Below are 16,816 nucleotides of genomic sequence, written 5' to 3'. Positions count from 1 at the left end.
TGGTACCTCTGGTTATGTACTTAATTCGTTCCAGAGGTCCGTTCTTAACCTGAAACTGTTCTTAACCTGAAGCACCACTTTAGCTAATGGGGCCTCCCGCTGCTGCTGCGCTGCCGGAGCACGATTTCTGTTCTTATCCTGAAGCAAAGTTCTTAATCCGAGGTACTATTTCTGGGTTAGCGGAGTCTGTTACCTGAAGCGTATGTAACCTGAAGCATATGTAACCCGAGGTACCACTGTAGTAGAACTGACTATTAAGCACAAGTTAAGTTTAACTAGGAAGGAAATGCCTTACCCTCAGGCACCCCCCCCCCCGTGTTTTCTGCCATGTCCCCTCCCACACTTTGTGAAGTACAGCCATAAGGAAAATGCTACTCTGGAAAGGCTCTGGTAATTCTTTTCTGTGGAATGAGGATCACAACAGCCAGCATTCTTGCAGATAGTTTTCTCCCCTAAAATAAAAAAGGTTTGAAGCCTAAAAGGGCAAAGGTTGGAGAAACTGGGAAAGGGATAATTTACCGCTATGTGTTTAGAACTGTTAAACAAAAACTCTTAATGAGAAAACACAGGATGAAATCGAAGTGCATCTGTGAAGGTGAAATGTGGCCTATATGCCAAAGTTTAATCCAAGGAGACCTCCAGTTAACTGTTAAACAGAGGGATGAATTTTGTGCTATCCGCTGTGTTCATACTGACTAATAAGCAACCTGAAAGTGCACTGCTTTTGAAGCCAATATTTGTCTTAACACTACCAAAACAACACATACCCGTAAATTCAAGAAATTCAAGAAAATAAATGTCTAATATGCCAAAAGTACACTTTTGGCATATCTTGACACTTTCCTCAATAAACATAAATGTAATAAAAGAAATGAATAAAAAGGTAGTAAAGGGAATTTTGTTTCATTTTGCTTCTCTAATGTTTGAAAATTCACCAACATCACAAAGATAAAATTTTATTGCACCAAATTCAGATACTTAGGGATACACATAACCAAAAACCTCAACAATCTATACATCCACAATTACAAGCCCCTGTGGTGAGAAATTAACAAAGACTTCAGGAAATGGAACAACACCAACTTCACCCTCTCAGACAAAATAGCCGCGATCAAAATGATCACTCTCCAAAATTAACCTACCTATTCCAAACCTTCCCAATCTGGATTCCCCCAACCCAACTCTGTAAATGGTAGAAAAAAACTACACTCGTTTTTTTTCTTGCACAAAAAGCCAAGAATAAGCTCCAAATATCTGTACCTCCTTTCTTCAGAAGGAAGATAGGGAATTCCCAGCATAGAACTACATTGCCAACCAAGTGCACCACATAATACATACATTCTAGAGGATGAGATAAAACAATGAGTCCACTGTGAGAGAGACATATTCAAAAACACCCCCATCACAGCATACCCATTCCTCCAAAACAGGAAAATCCCCACAATGCTAAACAGGTTTACACAAACTAGGGGACACCCAAATACCCTGGCTAACACACCACCAACTGCAGACCTTCTTAAGACAACCCAGCAGTTAAATCAGCTGCCACTAGGCCCTTGACCACCGCAGAAAACCTCCTCCTAACAGCAGAGGGACACGGCAAGGGGCTGGTGCAGTCAAACCTCGGTTTTCGAACGTCTCGACTGCCAAATGTTTCGGAAGCCGAATGCCGAAAACCTGGAAGTGAATGCTTCTGTTTTCAAACGCGCCCCGGAAGTTGAACAGCTCCTGAGGCACATATTTTCATTTTTTTCCATTGACTTTGCAGCCAGCCCGTTGATCCTCAGTTTATGAACGTTTTGGAAGTTGAACGAACTTCCGGAACGGATTATGTTCAAAAACTGAGGTTCCACTGTATCCGCAATATACAGAATGCTGCCCCAGAATCCAACAAACCCCCTCAATGCAATCAAAAAACAATGGGAGCGTGACCTGGGCTACAAAATAAACCCTAAGCAGTGGACTAGAGGGGAGCTGGCAGGCAGCCCTGTCCCCAACTGAGCAGGGGCCAGGCTGACATTTTCAAGGCCCCCTCCCCCACACCAGGCTGGAAATGGGGAGGGCAGGAGGGGGCAGAAACTTGCTTTATTTTCTGGATACATTTCCCCTTAAATTATGGAATAATAAAACATATAATCTATGGATTTAAAATGTTTAATGCATTTTGTTAAGGTTCAATTTCTTCGATGAATAAAAATAATGTCTTTTACGACCATTTAATTCAATAAATGGTTGCCTATAAAAATGAAATAATGGAAATATAAAACCCTTATGATTATTTGGTTCAACAAATTTTTGCCCTAAAAAATTAAAATAGTTGAAAAGAAAAAACCCTAAATTCAATGCCTGTGTGCCTTAGCAATATTTCCCTTGATTGAAAAGGAAAAAACCTCATGATTATTTTTTCAATAAATGTTTGCCTTTAATTTTTTAAAAAATGAAAAGGAAGCCCTCCAACGGCCAGGCTGACTCCCCAACGCCTTTTGCGGTGCCTCCTCAAACTCAGCCAAGAGCATAAGGTCAAACAGATTCCTCACTGGCCTTGCAGACAACTTCATTGTCCAGAAAGTGGGAGAAGCAACAAGAGGAACAGCCATTTTAGATCTGGTCCTAAGCAATGTTGATGACCTGGTTAGTGGGGTAGAAGTGGAAGGATCATTAGGCGCGAGTGATCATGCTCTTCTGAAGTTTACTATACAGCGGAAAGGAGCAGCCAAGCATACTAGGACTCAATTTCTTGACTTTAAGAAAGCCGACTTCATAAAACTTAGGGAAGTGCTGGGTGAGATCCCATGGACAGTAATACTAAAAGGAAAGGGAGTTCATGATGGCTGGGAGTTTGTTAAGAGGGAGATAGTAAAAGCACAACTTCAGGCAATACCAATGAGACGGAAACATGGAAGGTGCCTAAAGAAGCCAGGGTGGCTATCTAAAGAACTTTTAACCGAGTTAAGATTAAAAAAGGATGTGTACAAAAAATGGAAAAGGGGGGAAACCACCAAAGAGGAATTCAAACAAATAGCCAGCATGTGTAGACACAAAGTCAGAAAAGCTAAAGCACAGAATGAACTCAGGCTTGCTAGAGAGGTTAAAAGCAACAAAAAAGGCTTTTATGGGTATGTTCGTAGCAAAAGGAAGAACAAAGAAACAGTGGGGTCACTCAGAGGAGAAGATGGTGAAATGCAAACAGGGGACACAGAAAGGGCTGAACTCCTCAATGCCTTCTTTGCCTCAGTCTTCTCCGATAAAGAAAACAATGTCCGACCTGAAGAATTTGGAGCAAATGATTCAGCAAAGGAAACACAGCCCAGAATAACTAAGGAGATAGTACAAGAATACTTGGCTAGTCTAGATGTATTCAAGTCTCCAGGGCCAGATAAACTGCATCCAAGAGAACTGGCAGATGTGATCTCAGAACCACTGGCAGTCATCTTTGAGAATTCCTGGAGATAAGGCGAAGTCCCGGCAGACTGGAGGAGGGCAAATGTTGTCCCTATTTTCAAAAAGGGGAAAAGAGAGGACCCAAATAATTACCGCTCAGTCAGTCTGACATCAATACCAGGGAAGATTCTGCAGCATATCATTAAGCAAACAATCTGTGAGACCTAGAAAGGAATGCTGTGATCACCAATAGTCAGCATGGATTTCTGAAAAATAAGTCGTGTCAGACTAACCTGATCTCGTTTTTTGACAGAATTACAAGCCTGGTAGATGAAGGGAACACAGTGGATGTAGCCTACCTTGATTTCAGCAAGGCATTTGACAAGGTGCCCCATGATATTCTTGTAGAGAAGCTGGTAAAATGCAGTCTTGACTATGCTACCACTCAGTGGATTTGTAACTGGCTGACTGACCGAACCCAAAGGGTGCTCATCAATGGTCAATGGACACCAAAGTAGGAGGGGTGGCTAACACCCCAGAGGACAGGATCATACTTCAAAACGACCTTGACAGATTAGAGAACCGGGCCAAAACAAACAAGATGAATTTTAACAGGGAGAAATGTAAAGTATTGCACTTGGGCAAAAAAAATGAGAGGCACAAATACAAGATGGGTGACACCTGGCTTGAGAGCAGTACATGTGAAAAGGATCTAGGAGTCTTGGTTGACCACAAACTTGACATGAGCCAACAGTGTGATGCGGCAGCTAAAAAAGCCAATGCAATTCTGGGCCGCATCAATAGGAGTATAGCATCTAGATCAAGGGAAGTAATAGTGCCACTGTATTCTGCTCTGGTCAGACCTCACCTGGAGTACTGTGTCCAGTTCTGGGCACCACAGATCAAGAAGGACACTGACAAACTGGAACGTGTCCAGAGGAGGGCAACCAAAATGGTCAAAGGCCTGGAAACGATGCCTTATGAGGAACGGCTAAGGGAGCTGGGCATGTTTAGCCTGGAGAAGAGGAGGTTAAGGGGTGATATGATAGCCATGTTCAAATATATAAAAGGATGTCACATAGAGGAGGGAGAAAGGTTGTTTTCTGCTGCTCCAGAGAAGCGGACACGGAGCAATGGTTCCAAACTACAAGACAGAAGATTCCACCTAAACATTAGGAAGAACTTCCTGACAGTAAGAGCTGTTCGACAGTGGAATTTGCTGCCCAGGAGTGTGGTGGAGTCTCCTTCTTTGGAGGTCTTTAAGCAGAGGCTTGACAACCATATGTCAGGAGTGCTCTGATGGTGTTTCCTGCTTGGCAGGGGGTTGGACTCGATGGCCCTTGGGGTCTCTTCCAACTCTTCTAGGATTCTATGACTCTATGGTTCTATGATTCCTGGAATGGCCGCTGGCCGAGCCCAGGGGAGAAGGCCTCCGTTCTCGCGGAGGGGCCCCACCGTCCTTTCACAAGGAGCGTTGCTGGGAGACGAGAGGCGAGAGGGCGGGCGGGGTGGGAGAGGAAGAAGCGGCTGCCCGCCCCCCCCGTCACGCCCCGCCCCGCGGCGTCTGGCTCGTGCTATTGGCCTTCCCCGTGGGCTGAGGCTCCTCCCCTTCCGGGGCGGGGCGCCGGAGCCCCTAACTCCCGCCTTGGTAACCTTCAGAGCGGCGTGAGGATGGCGGAGGCGGAGTCAGGAGGGAGGGAGGGAGGAGCAAGCAGCGGCAGCCGACGCGACGACGGCCGCGGAGGGAGCGCGAGCGCGTGACGTCGGGGGCGTGGCTTCTCCGGCGTAGTAGCCGCCGCCGCCGCCGCGGGCGTGAGGTGGGGCCAAGAGGCGAGCCCGGAGCTCCGAGGGAGAAGGAGCCAGCGAGGGGCGAAGGGGGTCGGCCTGGTTCGGGAGCCGCCGCCGCCGCCGCCGCCGCCGCGGTCATGTTTCCTCTCAAGCCCCCCAAGGCCACCTTCAAGTCCTACCTCTTGCCTCAGGTAAGGCGCGCGCGCCCGGGCGGCGGCTCCTCTTTCCGCCTCCGAAGTCACTTGGGGTCTGAGGTGCGAGGAAGCCCCTTTCGGAGCTCCGGCTTGAGCTGGAGGGAACCGCCGCCGCCCTCGCCCTCGCCCTCGCCCTCGCCCTCCTGCTGCTGCTGCTGCGCGCTGGGCTCCCCGCGAGTCCGGGGCAGGAGCGAGGGCGCCCCCTCCACCTCCGGGGGCCCCCTAATAGGACAGCGCAGCCCTTGTGTCTTGCGGGGGGGGGGGGTCCTGAGCGGATGACGGACCGTCTGCAAATCCAAGAAATAACAGCGATGGTAATAGGAAGGCTGGATTCATGCAGGCGCGTGTTTCGATGTCGTCGCTCGCCCTGGGACCTTAGAGTGGAGGGTGGGAAATAAATAATATCAATAAGTGCAATTCGCACTGAGCTCAGTGGGACTTGTTTCAGTGGGTATCATGATTTGGTTTGGTTTTTTACAGCTGAAGTCACCCGCTCCTGTCTTTGCTTGGTGGGACTTGAGGAAACACTGAGGAATGCACAAGTTTAATAATAATAATTAATAATAATAATAATAAACTGATTATTGCAGAAGTTGCTTAGCTAAACATCCGCACCCTGAAATGTAGCAGGTGCTCCGGTGCAGCAGCATTCTCTGCGCGTATGGAAGCTTCCTTGGCAGCAAGTCAACTCCATGGGCTGATTTCTGGGAAAGCATGTCCTGGAGCAGGGCTGTCACCTTGCAGTCCTAATGCATTACTTTGCAATGAGCCCTCTTCCCTCCTTTCCCTTAGTGCAACTTAACTTTTGAGGAAAGTGTGTCTAGGAAACCAGCTTGCAGTCTTGGGGGATTGACTTTTGCGTTAACATGTTTAAGATTGCTTTCTTATGCCCTGGTAAAGAATGCTCTCCTACACATCCCTCTTCTTGGAATAAGCCCCATTGGGGTTTGAGTCTGCACAGGCATGCATAGAACGGCCGTGTGAGAGGCATGCAGTTTGTTTTCCTGTTTCCTCAGAAGCAAGCTCCATTGCGTTCAGTCTGTGTGGGCTTGTTTGTTAATAGCCTGAAGGATCAAAGTACAGTGGTACCTCGGTTTACAAACTTAATCCATTCCAGAAGTCCGTTCTTAAACTGAAACCATTCTTAAACCAAGGCACGCTTTCCCTGATGAGGCCTCCCGCCGCCGGTGCCCTTCCACCATTCGGATTCCGTTCTTAGACAGAGGTAAAGTTCTCAGACCAAGACACTATTTGCGGTTTTGCAGAGTTCGTAAACCAAATCGTTCTTAAACTGGACTGTTCTTAAACCGAAGTACCACTGTATCACAGTCCCACTTTCCCAGAAAGTGGGCTGTGGAGATTCTAAGAAAAATTGTGCTAATAATTTTAAATACAATGTTTCTGAAATATATACAGAGCTTGATGGAAAACTCTTATTTCAAGCAATACAGTACTAAAATCATGCCAAATTTGGAAGAAAAATAGGCTTGTTGGTTCTGTATCATCCCCATGAAAGTGACAGAATAACACATTCCTTAAAACTCACAACTAACTTCTTTCTTTTCTGTAAAGCTCCAATTTTCTCCTGTAGTTAGTGAAATGGGACCGCAGCCAAATGGCTCCTTAAACCAAGCTTACAGTCGCCAAAATGGAATGTCTAGTTGCAATTTTTGAGCAGGACGGCTCTAAAGTCTTGTTTTTCAAACAATGCACTGGCTGTGCTTGATTATCAGTTAAACATCTGGCTAGTTCAGGTGACAACCTTGAACTAGGTTAAGAACTTTGAGAACTGAAAGAAGAAAAATCACTTTATCCAGGGACAGTCCACATATATTCCCACCTCTTTTTCTTAATGGTGACAATCCCATTCACAGTGTAAGAATATTCTTCACAACTTTGAGCAGGGCCGTGGGGTGGGGTAAGTGAAGATAAGCTACAACAATTGACTATAATGTTCACTGCTCTTGCTCAGGCTTTACAGAAAAAGCATTTTGGTTCATGAAATTCATTCTGATTGTGCATGTAAAATATAACAGATAGAATTCTACAGGATATGGTGTGAAAACAGTCAAGATCCAATGATCCCTAGACATGCACCTCCAGATGGTAGAGATGTCAGGTGCCATCCTGGCACCCAGGCATCTTCACTTGGTTGCAGGTGGCCGATAGCCAGGTGCAAAATGCACCTGGTGTCTGGCTGATTTTGAGCACTGACAAGGAGCCAACAGTTGCAGGGTGAAGGTCAGGCAGACTGAAGCTCAGAATGAACACAGACTTTAATCTTTGAGAATTCTTGGAAAAGAAGTGATGTCCCTGCAGACTGGAGGTGTTGTCCCTGTCTTCAAAAGGGCGGGGGGAGACCCAGTAACTATTGACTAGTGAGCTTGACATCAATTCCAGGAAAGGTTTATAAACGACTTGAATGAAGGAATTGAGGGGATGTTCATCAAATTTTCAGATGACATCAAATTGGGATGGGGGAGCTAATGCCACAGAAGACAGAATCAGGATTCAGAATGACCCTAACAGATTGGAGAGGTGACACTAACAAAATAAATTTCAGTAGGAACAAATGTCAGGTTCAGCTCTTGGGCAGGAAGAACCAGCTGCACAAATATAAGATGGGAGACACCTGCCTTGTTAGTAGTACATGTGAAAAGTATCTAGGGGTCTTGGTGGACTGCAGTGTGATGCAGCAGCAAAAAAGCTAATGCCGTTCTAGACTGCATAAACAGAATTATAGTTTCCAGAACAAGGAAAGTAATAGTGCCACTCTCTTCTGCCTTGGTCAGACCACACCTGGAATACTGTGTCCAATTCTGGGCACCACAATTTAAGAAGGATATTGACAAGCTGGAACATGTGCAGAGGAAGGGAGACCAAGATGATCAAGAGTCTGGAAACTAAGCCTTATGAGGAACAGTTGAGGGAGCTGGGTATGTTTAGCCTGGAAAAGAGGAGACTGAGAGGAGATACAATAGCCATCTTCAGATATCTCAAAGGCTGTCACATGGAAGTGGGAACAAGCTTGTTTTCTTCTGCTCTGGAGGGTAGGGCCCAAACCAATGGCTTAAAGTTGCAAGAAAGGAGATTCCAACTAAATCTATGGGGGCAAATTCTGTTAGTTAAGAGCTGTTTGACAGTGGAACAGATTCCCGAGGGAGGTTGTGGACTCTCCTTCCTTGGAAGTTTTTAAGAGGTTGGATGGCCATCTGTCATGGATGCTTTAGCTGAGATTCCTGTATTGCAGGGGGTTGGACTGGATGACCCTTGGGGTACCTTGCAGCTCTACACTTCTATGATTCTTTGTCACCTCTTTTTGTGTATAATGCATCTTTGCATACTTCCCTTTCCCCATTATTTGGCAACTAGTTTAAATATGTGGCCTTCTTATATACTTGGCAAAATTTGTATTTCAGTGTTACAACAAGAAATAGAGTTGTCTGGCTCTCCTCAGACTATCCCTGCTTTTAAATGTCCAGTTCATAACTTGGAGGAATGGCTAATATGTTTATAAGGATTACTTTAATCACCTTTTTATCATTAGACATTATTTGCTGTTAGCAATTACTTGCTGTTAATAGCTCAACAGGTACACAATTTTATATCACAGTATCTTGAAGTTGAATAAAACCTGCACCTGTTAAATGCTGAAGGCACAAACTCTAGCAAGACAAAAAATATCAACCCTGGAGCTACTTTAAATTGCCTTCAAAGTACAACAATTTGAGTATAACATTGCTTGTATCTTGTATTTCTTGCTTATTTTTAAATTTAGCTGTTTGTAAACGAACTTCAGTCTGGACACTGAGATCCAGTTCTGAAGTGAGAGGTGAGGTTACATTGAACCAGGCAGAAGGCTTTTTTGGTAGTTGCTCCCGTCTTCCCACTAGATGTCAAACAGATAAACAGCTATGTGATTTTTAAAAGACATCTGAAAGCAGCCCTGTTCAGGGATGTCTTTTGTGTGATGTTGTATTGTGCTTTTACTATTTTTTTTGTTGGGAGGGGCTGGGGCAACCCAGTCAGATTGGCTGCTGCATAATAATAATAATAATAATAATAATAATAATAATATAGTAATAGTAATTGTTGTTGTTGTTGTTGTTGTTATTTTCTTATTTTTTCTTATTATATTAAAAAACTAGCTTTTTTTTTCTTTTTAAAATTCCTGTTTGAAGGATTAAAGTTAAAATTCTACTTGATTCATGTTACTGAGAGATCTGAGGTTAATTTTTTTGGTACATCTAACTCTGATACAGCCAATTTAAACTGTATTTTAAACAGGAGCTTTTTAGTAAATGTGAAATACCCTGCTTTCAAGACTGATTTGCCATTAAACTTAAAAGTTGACTTCCTGAAGCAAAAAGGTGTTGGTTAGTGAAATTAAAGGGCTGGGAGAAGTTACTATTTTTTCACTGTGACATCAGATAAATTGGTGAGTAAAGTAAAAACCCTTGGAGTGGTGGCTGCTCATTTTTAAGTAGGGTGAGTCCTGTTTCATACATGCATGGATGGACACAACCAGAAAATGAATGGAAAAAGAAAAGCTGACACACGTGTCTGTCAAACCTGCTTACCTACTTTCCCACCCTTAGGAGTGAACAAAAGTCTTCAACAGGGAGGGGATGTTACCTCCCTTGCTTCCACCACATAGAGGGGGCCCTGGCAGTGTGCTTCATCTGCCTCTGTCACTTGAGTTCTGTTGCATCAGACAAAAGGCCAATGTAGCTCAACTTAGTTCAACCAGATGATCTGGGAAGCGCCCCCCCCCCCGAGCATGAAGGCAATAGCCCCCTTTTTCTATTGTTTCCTCGCAAACGGCATTCAGTTGCATACTGCCTCTGAATTGTATGGTACACATAGCAATGACATTCCCTGGAACTCACTCTCTTTTTTTAAAAAAATAATTTTTATTAACCAGCCAATCAAATCAAATTAAATCACATCACATAAATTCCGAATTACAAAGCCAAATTTTAAATTTTGTTGGGGGGACCCATATTTCAAGATCCGAAGGGAGATTCTGATCATCTTCTTGCTACTGCGTTAATGTCCAAATCAGTCCAAATCAATCCAAACAGAGTTCATAATTCTATCCAGTCTTATCTTACTGTTTCCACATCACATCTTGTTCATATATTTTCTCTTTTTTCTTTATGATCTCTTCTGATAGTCTCCTTAAGCCGATAAACACCAATAATAATCCTGTGTGAATTTTTCCGTTCTTCCAATCCTCAAATCGAGATGGTTTCCATATATCATCGCCTTCATAGATAACATCGCTCTTTCCATCATTAATCTCGCAAAGCTGTCGCTCTTAAGTCCCACTGAGGAGTTTCACCCACAATATAAAAACAGCTCTATTTCTCTATTTCTCCTCTCAGACTTAAGTCCTCCAACAGAACTTCCCAATATGGCGACGGCATTTTTAACTGCTTCATTCCAAAGCTCTTATACATTCCACGCTCTTCTTAAAACATGCTTTGGTTCGAAAGTTTATCTCCACACAGCCTTAAATCCACAGCTTAAGTCCTTAAAACGACATTTCTGACTCATGAGGGGAGGGGATTCTTGTTTAATCACATAAGGAAAGAAAGGAAAGTTCCCCCCTCCCCCATCAGTCATTTGCCATACCGTATCTTGGCGTATCTTCTCATGTTTTATTCTTGTCTTGTTTTATCAGAGATCTCTTCTGTTAGCAGTCTTTACTCCCCATCCTTCCTCGAAATATGTGCATTCCTTCATCCAAATTGTTTCTTTTGAAGTTCTTGCAGCTAGTGGCGCGGATCAGGGACGGCGTCCAGGAGCACCGGAATCCCACAGGAGGGCTTTGTGCCTAGTGCCCCCATCCCCACAAATTCGGGAGTGGTATAGGGCACAGCAGACAAGGCAGTCCCCCCCCCCCACTATCCTGGCGGGGGGTAGGGAGGCTAATTAGTCCCATCATAGCCTCCAAATTACCTCGTGTGGGTCGGAGAGATGTTATTGTCAGCCATCTTCCGATGCGCCCCCTAGTGACCCCCCTGACTGGAACTCACTCTCATGATGCCATCTCTTCTTGGCAGATGATAGATCTTGTGGAATATTGTTTCTAATTTTGCACCATGTGACAACACCACATTGCTGTGGCAGAGCTTCTGATGAAAACTCTCCCCTGATATTACAAAAAATTGAATTCTGCCAATTATCCATTCCTGGATCAAGGTTAACCATCGTAATTACTTTAAAAAAAAAAAAAAATCTGTGTCCCACTTCTTGACATAAAACTTCTTTTCTCCATCGTGTTGCTAATCAAAATGATTTGTTTTCCTTTTGGCCAAGCACAACTGAAATGCATTTGCTTAGATTTTTACTCAGTTTTGGAATTAAGCTTTTTTAAAAGATAGATTTTTTAAAACCCTTGTAAGAACTGTGGAAGAAAATGCAAAGAAATAGAACATGTGACTAAAAACAGCATGCCAAAAAATCCCAGTAAAAGTGAGGCTGTTCCAAAGGGCTTACACCCTCTTCTTATGCCTGAGAAAGTTTTTTTAAAGCTTCATGGCATGCTTTATGCTGCAGCAAGGTGTCCAGGAGGGTTTCTCACAGTTGCAGCATGTGCAGTTGCACATGCAAAGTTGATAAGACTTCCCATATTAACCCACTTGCATAGAAGCCAGTTGTTCTGATACTGCAGATAGTTGCCAGCCTTGTTGAAAGCATAATGTTTATACAGCAGTGGTCATGCACTGTATTTGCTACAGACAGTTATGTCTGTGCCATAACAGTCTCAAATTGAGAGCTAAGGGCGGCTACCTATGTTTCTTTTATCTTTCTTTAATATCCTCTCTCCATCTCTTCATTTGCTGTCTCTCTTGGTCCTTTTCTTTTCTTTTCATCTTTCTGCACGCGCACACACAGCACGAGAGAGAGCTATGGGTTAGGTTAGAATATGTATTTCAGACTAGGATTCTACAAGCAATTTAGATTAGTTCATGTATATTACATCTCTCTTTTATCACTATTGTGTTTCAGACTGAAGACAAGATAGCACCGGAGCCTAGACTTAAAAAATTGGAGCCAGTTCTTTTGCCAGGTAAGCATTCTGTCTGTTGCAGTGTTTTGGGGCCCATATGGGTATATGCGGGAACATGTTTGTCAATCTTTAAGATGGCTCTTCCTAATTCTGACATCTGATCCTGTTCTACTCGGTGTTAGAAACTGGGGTAAAAAGGCTGTTTGCCCCAACCTGAGCACTAAAATAGTATGTCTAGTTGCATTTTTTAAAAATTCAGCAATACTTTTTATTTGTTTGCTTCATTCATTCAGCCTTTATTGGCATAATTTAGTCAATAAAATCATAAGAGAGAGAAATCATGCATGAAACATTGGTAATCCAGACATACTAAACATATAAGACGTATAAAAGACTCAGTAGCCACCATAAAGTAAAATCAAGTAGTTTTAAATTTGACTTTAAATATCTTGGCTAAATATCCTGAATAATGTTGAAGAGAGGGCAACCCAAAATTATATGGTGTATTGCATCTGGTGTAATCATACCACAAGAGCAAAGTCTATTCTGGAAGGGTATTTTTTGGAACATTCCAGACAGTACAAATGAGGGGCATGTGTTTGAATGGGTTAACAAAAAAAGCTTTATGATACAAAGGGGTATCTAAATTATAAAAGTAGTTGGGTATCTTTCCATGACAAGGCTGCAAACCTAAGTAAGCAGATGTGCATACAGAGGGCTGAATAGGATAGTCTTTGAAATTCATGATCTAACAGCCTCTGCTTAATGAGAGAGCAAATATGTAACTCATCCAGTAAGAGGAGAGAATGTATTGCAATCCCTATTTGTTTTAGAAACTGATCAATCAATCAATCTTTATTGTGGTCAAAGACCAGACAGCAAAATTAACAGCAGCAACGTACGCTTCATCAGCATCAAGTGGCGGATTTAATTAAAAATTCCCTATAAACTTATTTATGTTAAAAAATAACACTCCTTCAACTAAAATCTGTGTTCCAAAGTTTAAAATCAGTGCTCATTCGTCAGCCATCACTTTCACCACACTGTCTTGTCCTTGTTGCCATAAAACAGAATTTTGTGACAGGCCTGGTGATATTCAGATAGTTGTCGGCAAGAAGGTATTTAATATAGGTTTCTTCAGAGCGGCCAGGTAATTTCCTTAATAATGGCAAAATTATCTCTCTTCAGGTATCATGATACAAAGGGCAGTATAGAAGAACATGCACAATGGATACAATCTCATCAGAGTTGCATTGGCATAATCTCTGTTCAGTTGGGATGCTGTGATATCTGCTCTCTAATAATGCTGAAGGGAGAACATTAAAATGGGCTCTGGAAAATGCCCAATGATATTTAGGGTTGTCCAGGGCACTTAAGTGGGGACGTGGGTGGCGCTGTGGGTTAAACCACAGAGCCTAGGACTTGCTGATCAGAAGGTTGGCGGTTTGAATCCCCGCAACGGGGTGAGCTCCTGTTGCTCGGTCCCTGCTCCTGCCCACCTAGCAGTTTGAAAGCACTTCAAAGTGCAAGTAGATAAATAGGTACCGCTCTGGCAGGAAGGTAAATGGCGTTTCTGTGCGCTGCTCTGGTTTGCCAGAAGCGGCTTAATCATGCTGGCTACATGACCCGGTAAAGCGAGATGAGCACCGCAACCCCAGAGTCGTCCGCAACTCAACTTAACTATCAGGGGTCTTTTACCTTTACCTTTTTTGGGCACTTAAGTAATTTGCTGGGCGTGATCTTTAAGGTTAATGTAAGGATTTATAAATTTTAGAGGACTGGTTAAGATCATTTTGGTATTCTATATCCCAGATTTGTTATTTAATTATACTGTATATTTTGCTCCATTAGACGCACTTTTTTCCTCCTAAAAAGTAAGGGAAAATGTCTGTGCATCTTATGGAGTGAATGCACTGGGCGGCAGAGGGATCCTTCTGGTCACGTGCTGAGGGATGCCTCCGCAGCCAGAGCCATGGCTCCCGTCCGTCACTCGCAGTGAAGCCAGCAGAGCAAGAGCCGCTGCACAGCTTTCGCTCTTGCTTTGCTGGCTTCACTGCGCAGTTAACGCTCTTGCTCCGCTGGCTTCAGCGATAGCTGAGCAGCGGCTCTTGCTCTGCTGGCTTCACAGTAAAGCGGGAGGAGGGACGGACGGGAGCAAGCAAAGCAAGAACCGCTTACATGGCTTCTGTCCCGTGTTGCACAGCTGTCACTTTGCTTGCCCATCCCTCTCCCACCTCGCTGTAAAGCAAGCAAAGAACCTGTCCCGGTATCTCCTCCTCTTTCACGGCAAGGCGGGAAGAGGGATGGGCAAGCAAAGTGAGAGATGCGCAAAGTGGGAGAGAAGCCATGTAAGCAGTTCTCACTTTGCTTGCTTTAAAGCATGAAAAGCGAGAGCCGCTTACATGCTCTGTGCAGAATTTTTCTCTCTCTTGCTTTCCCCTTCTAAAAGCTATGTGCGAAAAATAAGGTACTTCTAGCCCTTCCTGTTTAATCTCAACTTAAAAGATATTCTGGAGAAAGGCCATATAAACTCAGTTTTCTTGTGATTCTCTTCCACCATTTTGTTTGAGAATTATCAACCAGCATCAAGGGAAACAGCCCAGTTGGGGTCTTATTGACTCTTAGCCATGTATGCAAAGTTACTAGCCACTGTTTTTGCACTATAGGCCCTAACCACTGCAGGCACATTCTGATTACAATCGTTTAATTTGTGCTGCTGAACACTTAGCTGAGTTTGTTATCCTTTTAGGATGGGTCACCCATTTTATATTGTAATGGAAGACTCCTACGTACTTAAAACTTTTTGCTTGTTTGAGTTCTAACTTTTTACTTGTTCGATTTCTTGATCAACAATACGCCATATTTAAAAGGGCATCAGCTCTTTGAAAATACCAGAACCTTAGATTTTGTATAATTGATCGCTAGATGGTTTCCTTGACAGTATTGGTAGAATACTTTTAAGTACCTTTAAAGCCCAACTCTGGTAAAAGAGAGAAGGGCAGTGTCATCTGTGTATAGAAGTGTAGGAACTGCTTTAGATCCTAACATGGGGGGTAGCCTTTGACAGGGAGTAGTGATGGCTCATATCTTTTAAGAATAAGATGATTAAATGAGGGACAAGGATGCAACCTTCTTTAATACCTTTGGTGTTAAAACCTTTGGTAGATGCAAAACTAGAAGACTTATTTTTAATAAATAAATAAAATATTATAATAATAAGATTTGTTTATTTATCGTGGCCCTCCAGTTTGGACCGCAAGCTTACCATGGACTGGGGAGCCAATATGCTCAGGTTTTTTGCTTAAAGCCTTCCCACCTTCCTTCACATCCATCAAGTACAGTGGAACCTCGGGTTGCAAACGTGATCTGTGTGGGAGGCACGTTCGCAACCTGCAGCGTCTGCACACATGCAAGTCGCAATTTGGCACTTCTGCGCATGCACAAATCGTGATTTAGTGTTTCTGCGCGAGCGCTGAGACCTGGAAGTAACCTGTTCCGGTACTTCCGGGTTCGGCGTGGTGTGCAACCCGAAGACGTGTAACCTGAAGCGTCTGTAACCCGAGGTACAACTGTACTAACGCCTCTCCTTGCCCCAGGACTACTTTTCTCCTTCTGAAAGGACGTGTCTTGTGCTACATAGTTGCAAAGCCATGACGGGCACACTATATTCTCCTTTATTTTGGTGTGTCCCTCACAAGAGAGCAAAAGGTCAGCCTTGCCCCCTGTCACTGCTTTCCCACCTTTGGCATAACTTTTGGCCAGGTTGCCTCAGCGTCCCTTTCCTCAAAGGCATGTTGCACAGACACAGAGGTGCCGCCTTCCCGCATGTGGTTTCCAAGGAATCCCCCTTCCACATAAGATAGCTGACATGCCTGCCCCGCCGCCACTGCTGCCCCCATCTCTCCCCTTTGCTTCTGACCCTTCTCTGCTCCCTACCTTGGTATGAAAGGCTGAAGTGCACACCCACCACCAGAAGGAGAGCCAAGTAGACTGAGGAGCTCTGCATGTTGAACTTGCCCAGGCGCCCCTTTGGCTCCCACTAGAAGGCTGCCGACATGTGGGCCAGGAGCAAGCTCAGGGAGGGGTGACTTACACCGAGCAGGCAGAGGGACTCCTGTTAGAAACTCCTCCCTCTGTATCCTCTTCCCACTGAAACTCTCCCCACCTCTTCCCTCCTGCTCACCCCACCTGTGTCACACAGGACACCAAGCCAAGCTGCAAACAGCACCGAGAGAGGCCAAGATGGCCGCCTTCCTAGCAGCATCTGTGCAACACTCTCAACTTACTCTCTGCTGCCTAAGCCTTCTCTCTCTCTGTCTCTCTTTCCACTCCAGGATTCCTTTCCAGTTCCAGCAGTTTATTGGTTAAAAACCAGATACCAGCCCTAAGAGCCCTGCCCAGCCCTACACGTGCATGTGCCTTCCGACCCCACTGT

General features: G+C 44.2%; 1 protein-coding gene and 1 long non-coding RNA gene across 3 annotated transcripts in view; one reads left to right on the top strand and one right to left on the bottom strand.

Annotated features, from left to right (window-relative positions):
• The window catches only part of LOC309328937, a 177,497-nt gene extending 174,133 nt beyond the window's left edge, over window positions 1-3,364 (bottom strand). The window contains exon 1 of the long non-coding RNA XR_014150917.1: window positions 2,527-3,364. This is a non-coding gene — a long non-coding RNA (uncharacterized lncRNA). The remainder of the gene's footprint in view (window positions 1-2,526) is intronic.
• A 1,816-nt stretch (window positions 3,365-5,180) lies between these two features.
• Window positions 5,181-16,816, top strand: part of MTMR10 (myotubularin related protein 10) — a 58,871-nt gene continuing 47,235 nt past the window's right edge. For both annotated transcript variants that reach the window (XM_081838975.1, XM_081838974.1), the window contains exons 1-2: window positions 5,181-5,360; window positions 12,381-12,441. In XM_081838975.1, coding sequence (XP_081695101.1) covers window positions 5,307-5,360; window positions 12,381-12,441 — 115 coding nt within the window. In that variant the 5' untranslated portion in view covers window positions 5,181-5,306. The remainder of the gene's footprint in view (window positions 5,361-12,380; window positions 12,442-16,816) is intronic.

Source organism: Podarcis erhardii (assembly GCF_964252035.2).
Source record: "Podarcis erhardii genome assembly, chromosome: 14".
NCBI lineage: Eukaryota > Metazoa > Chordata > Lepidosauria > Squamata > Lacertidae > Podarcis > Podarcis erhardii.
Note: the sequence above shows the minus strand (reverse complement) of the source record. Positions and strands in the feature narration are given on the sequence as shown.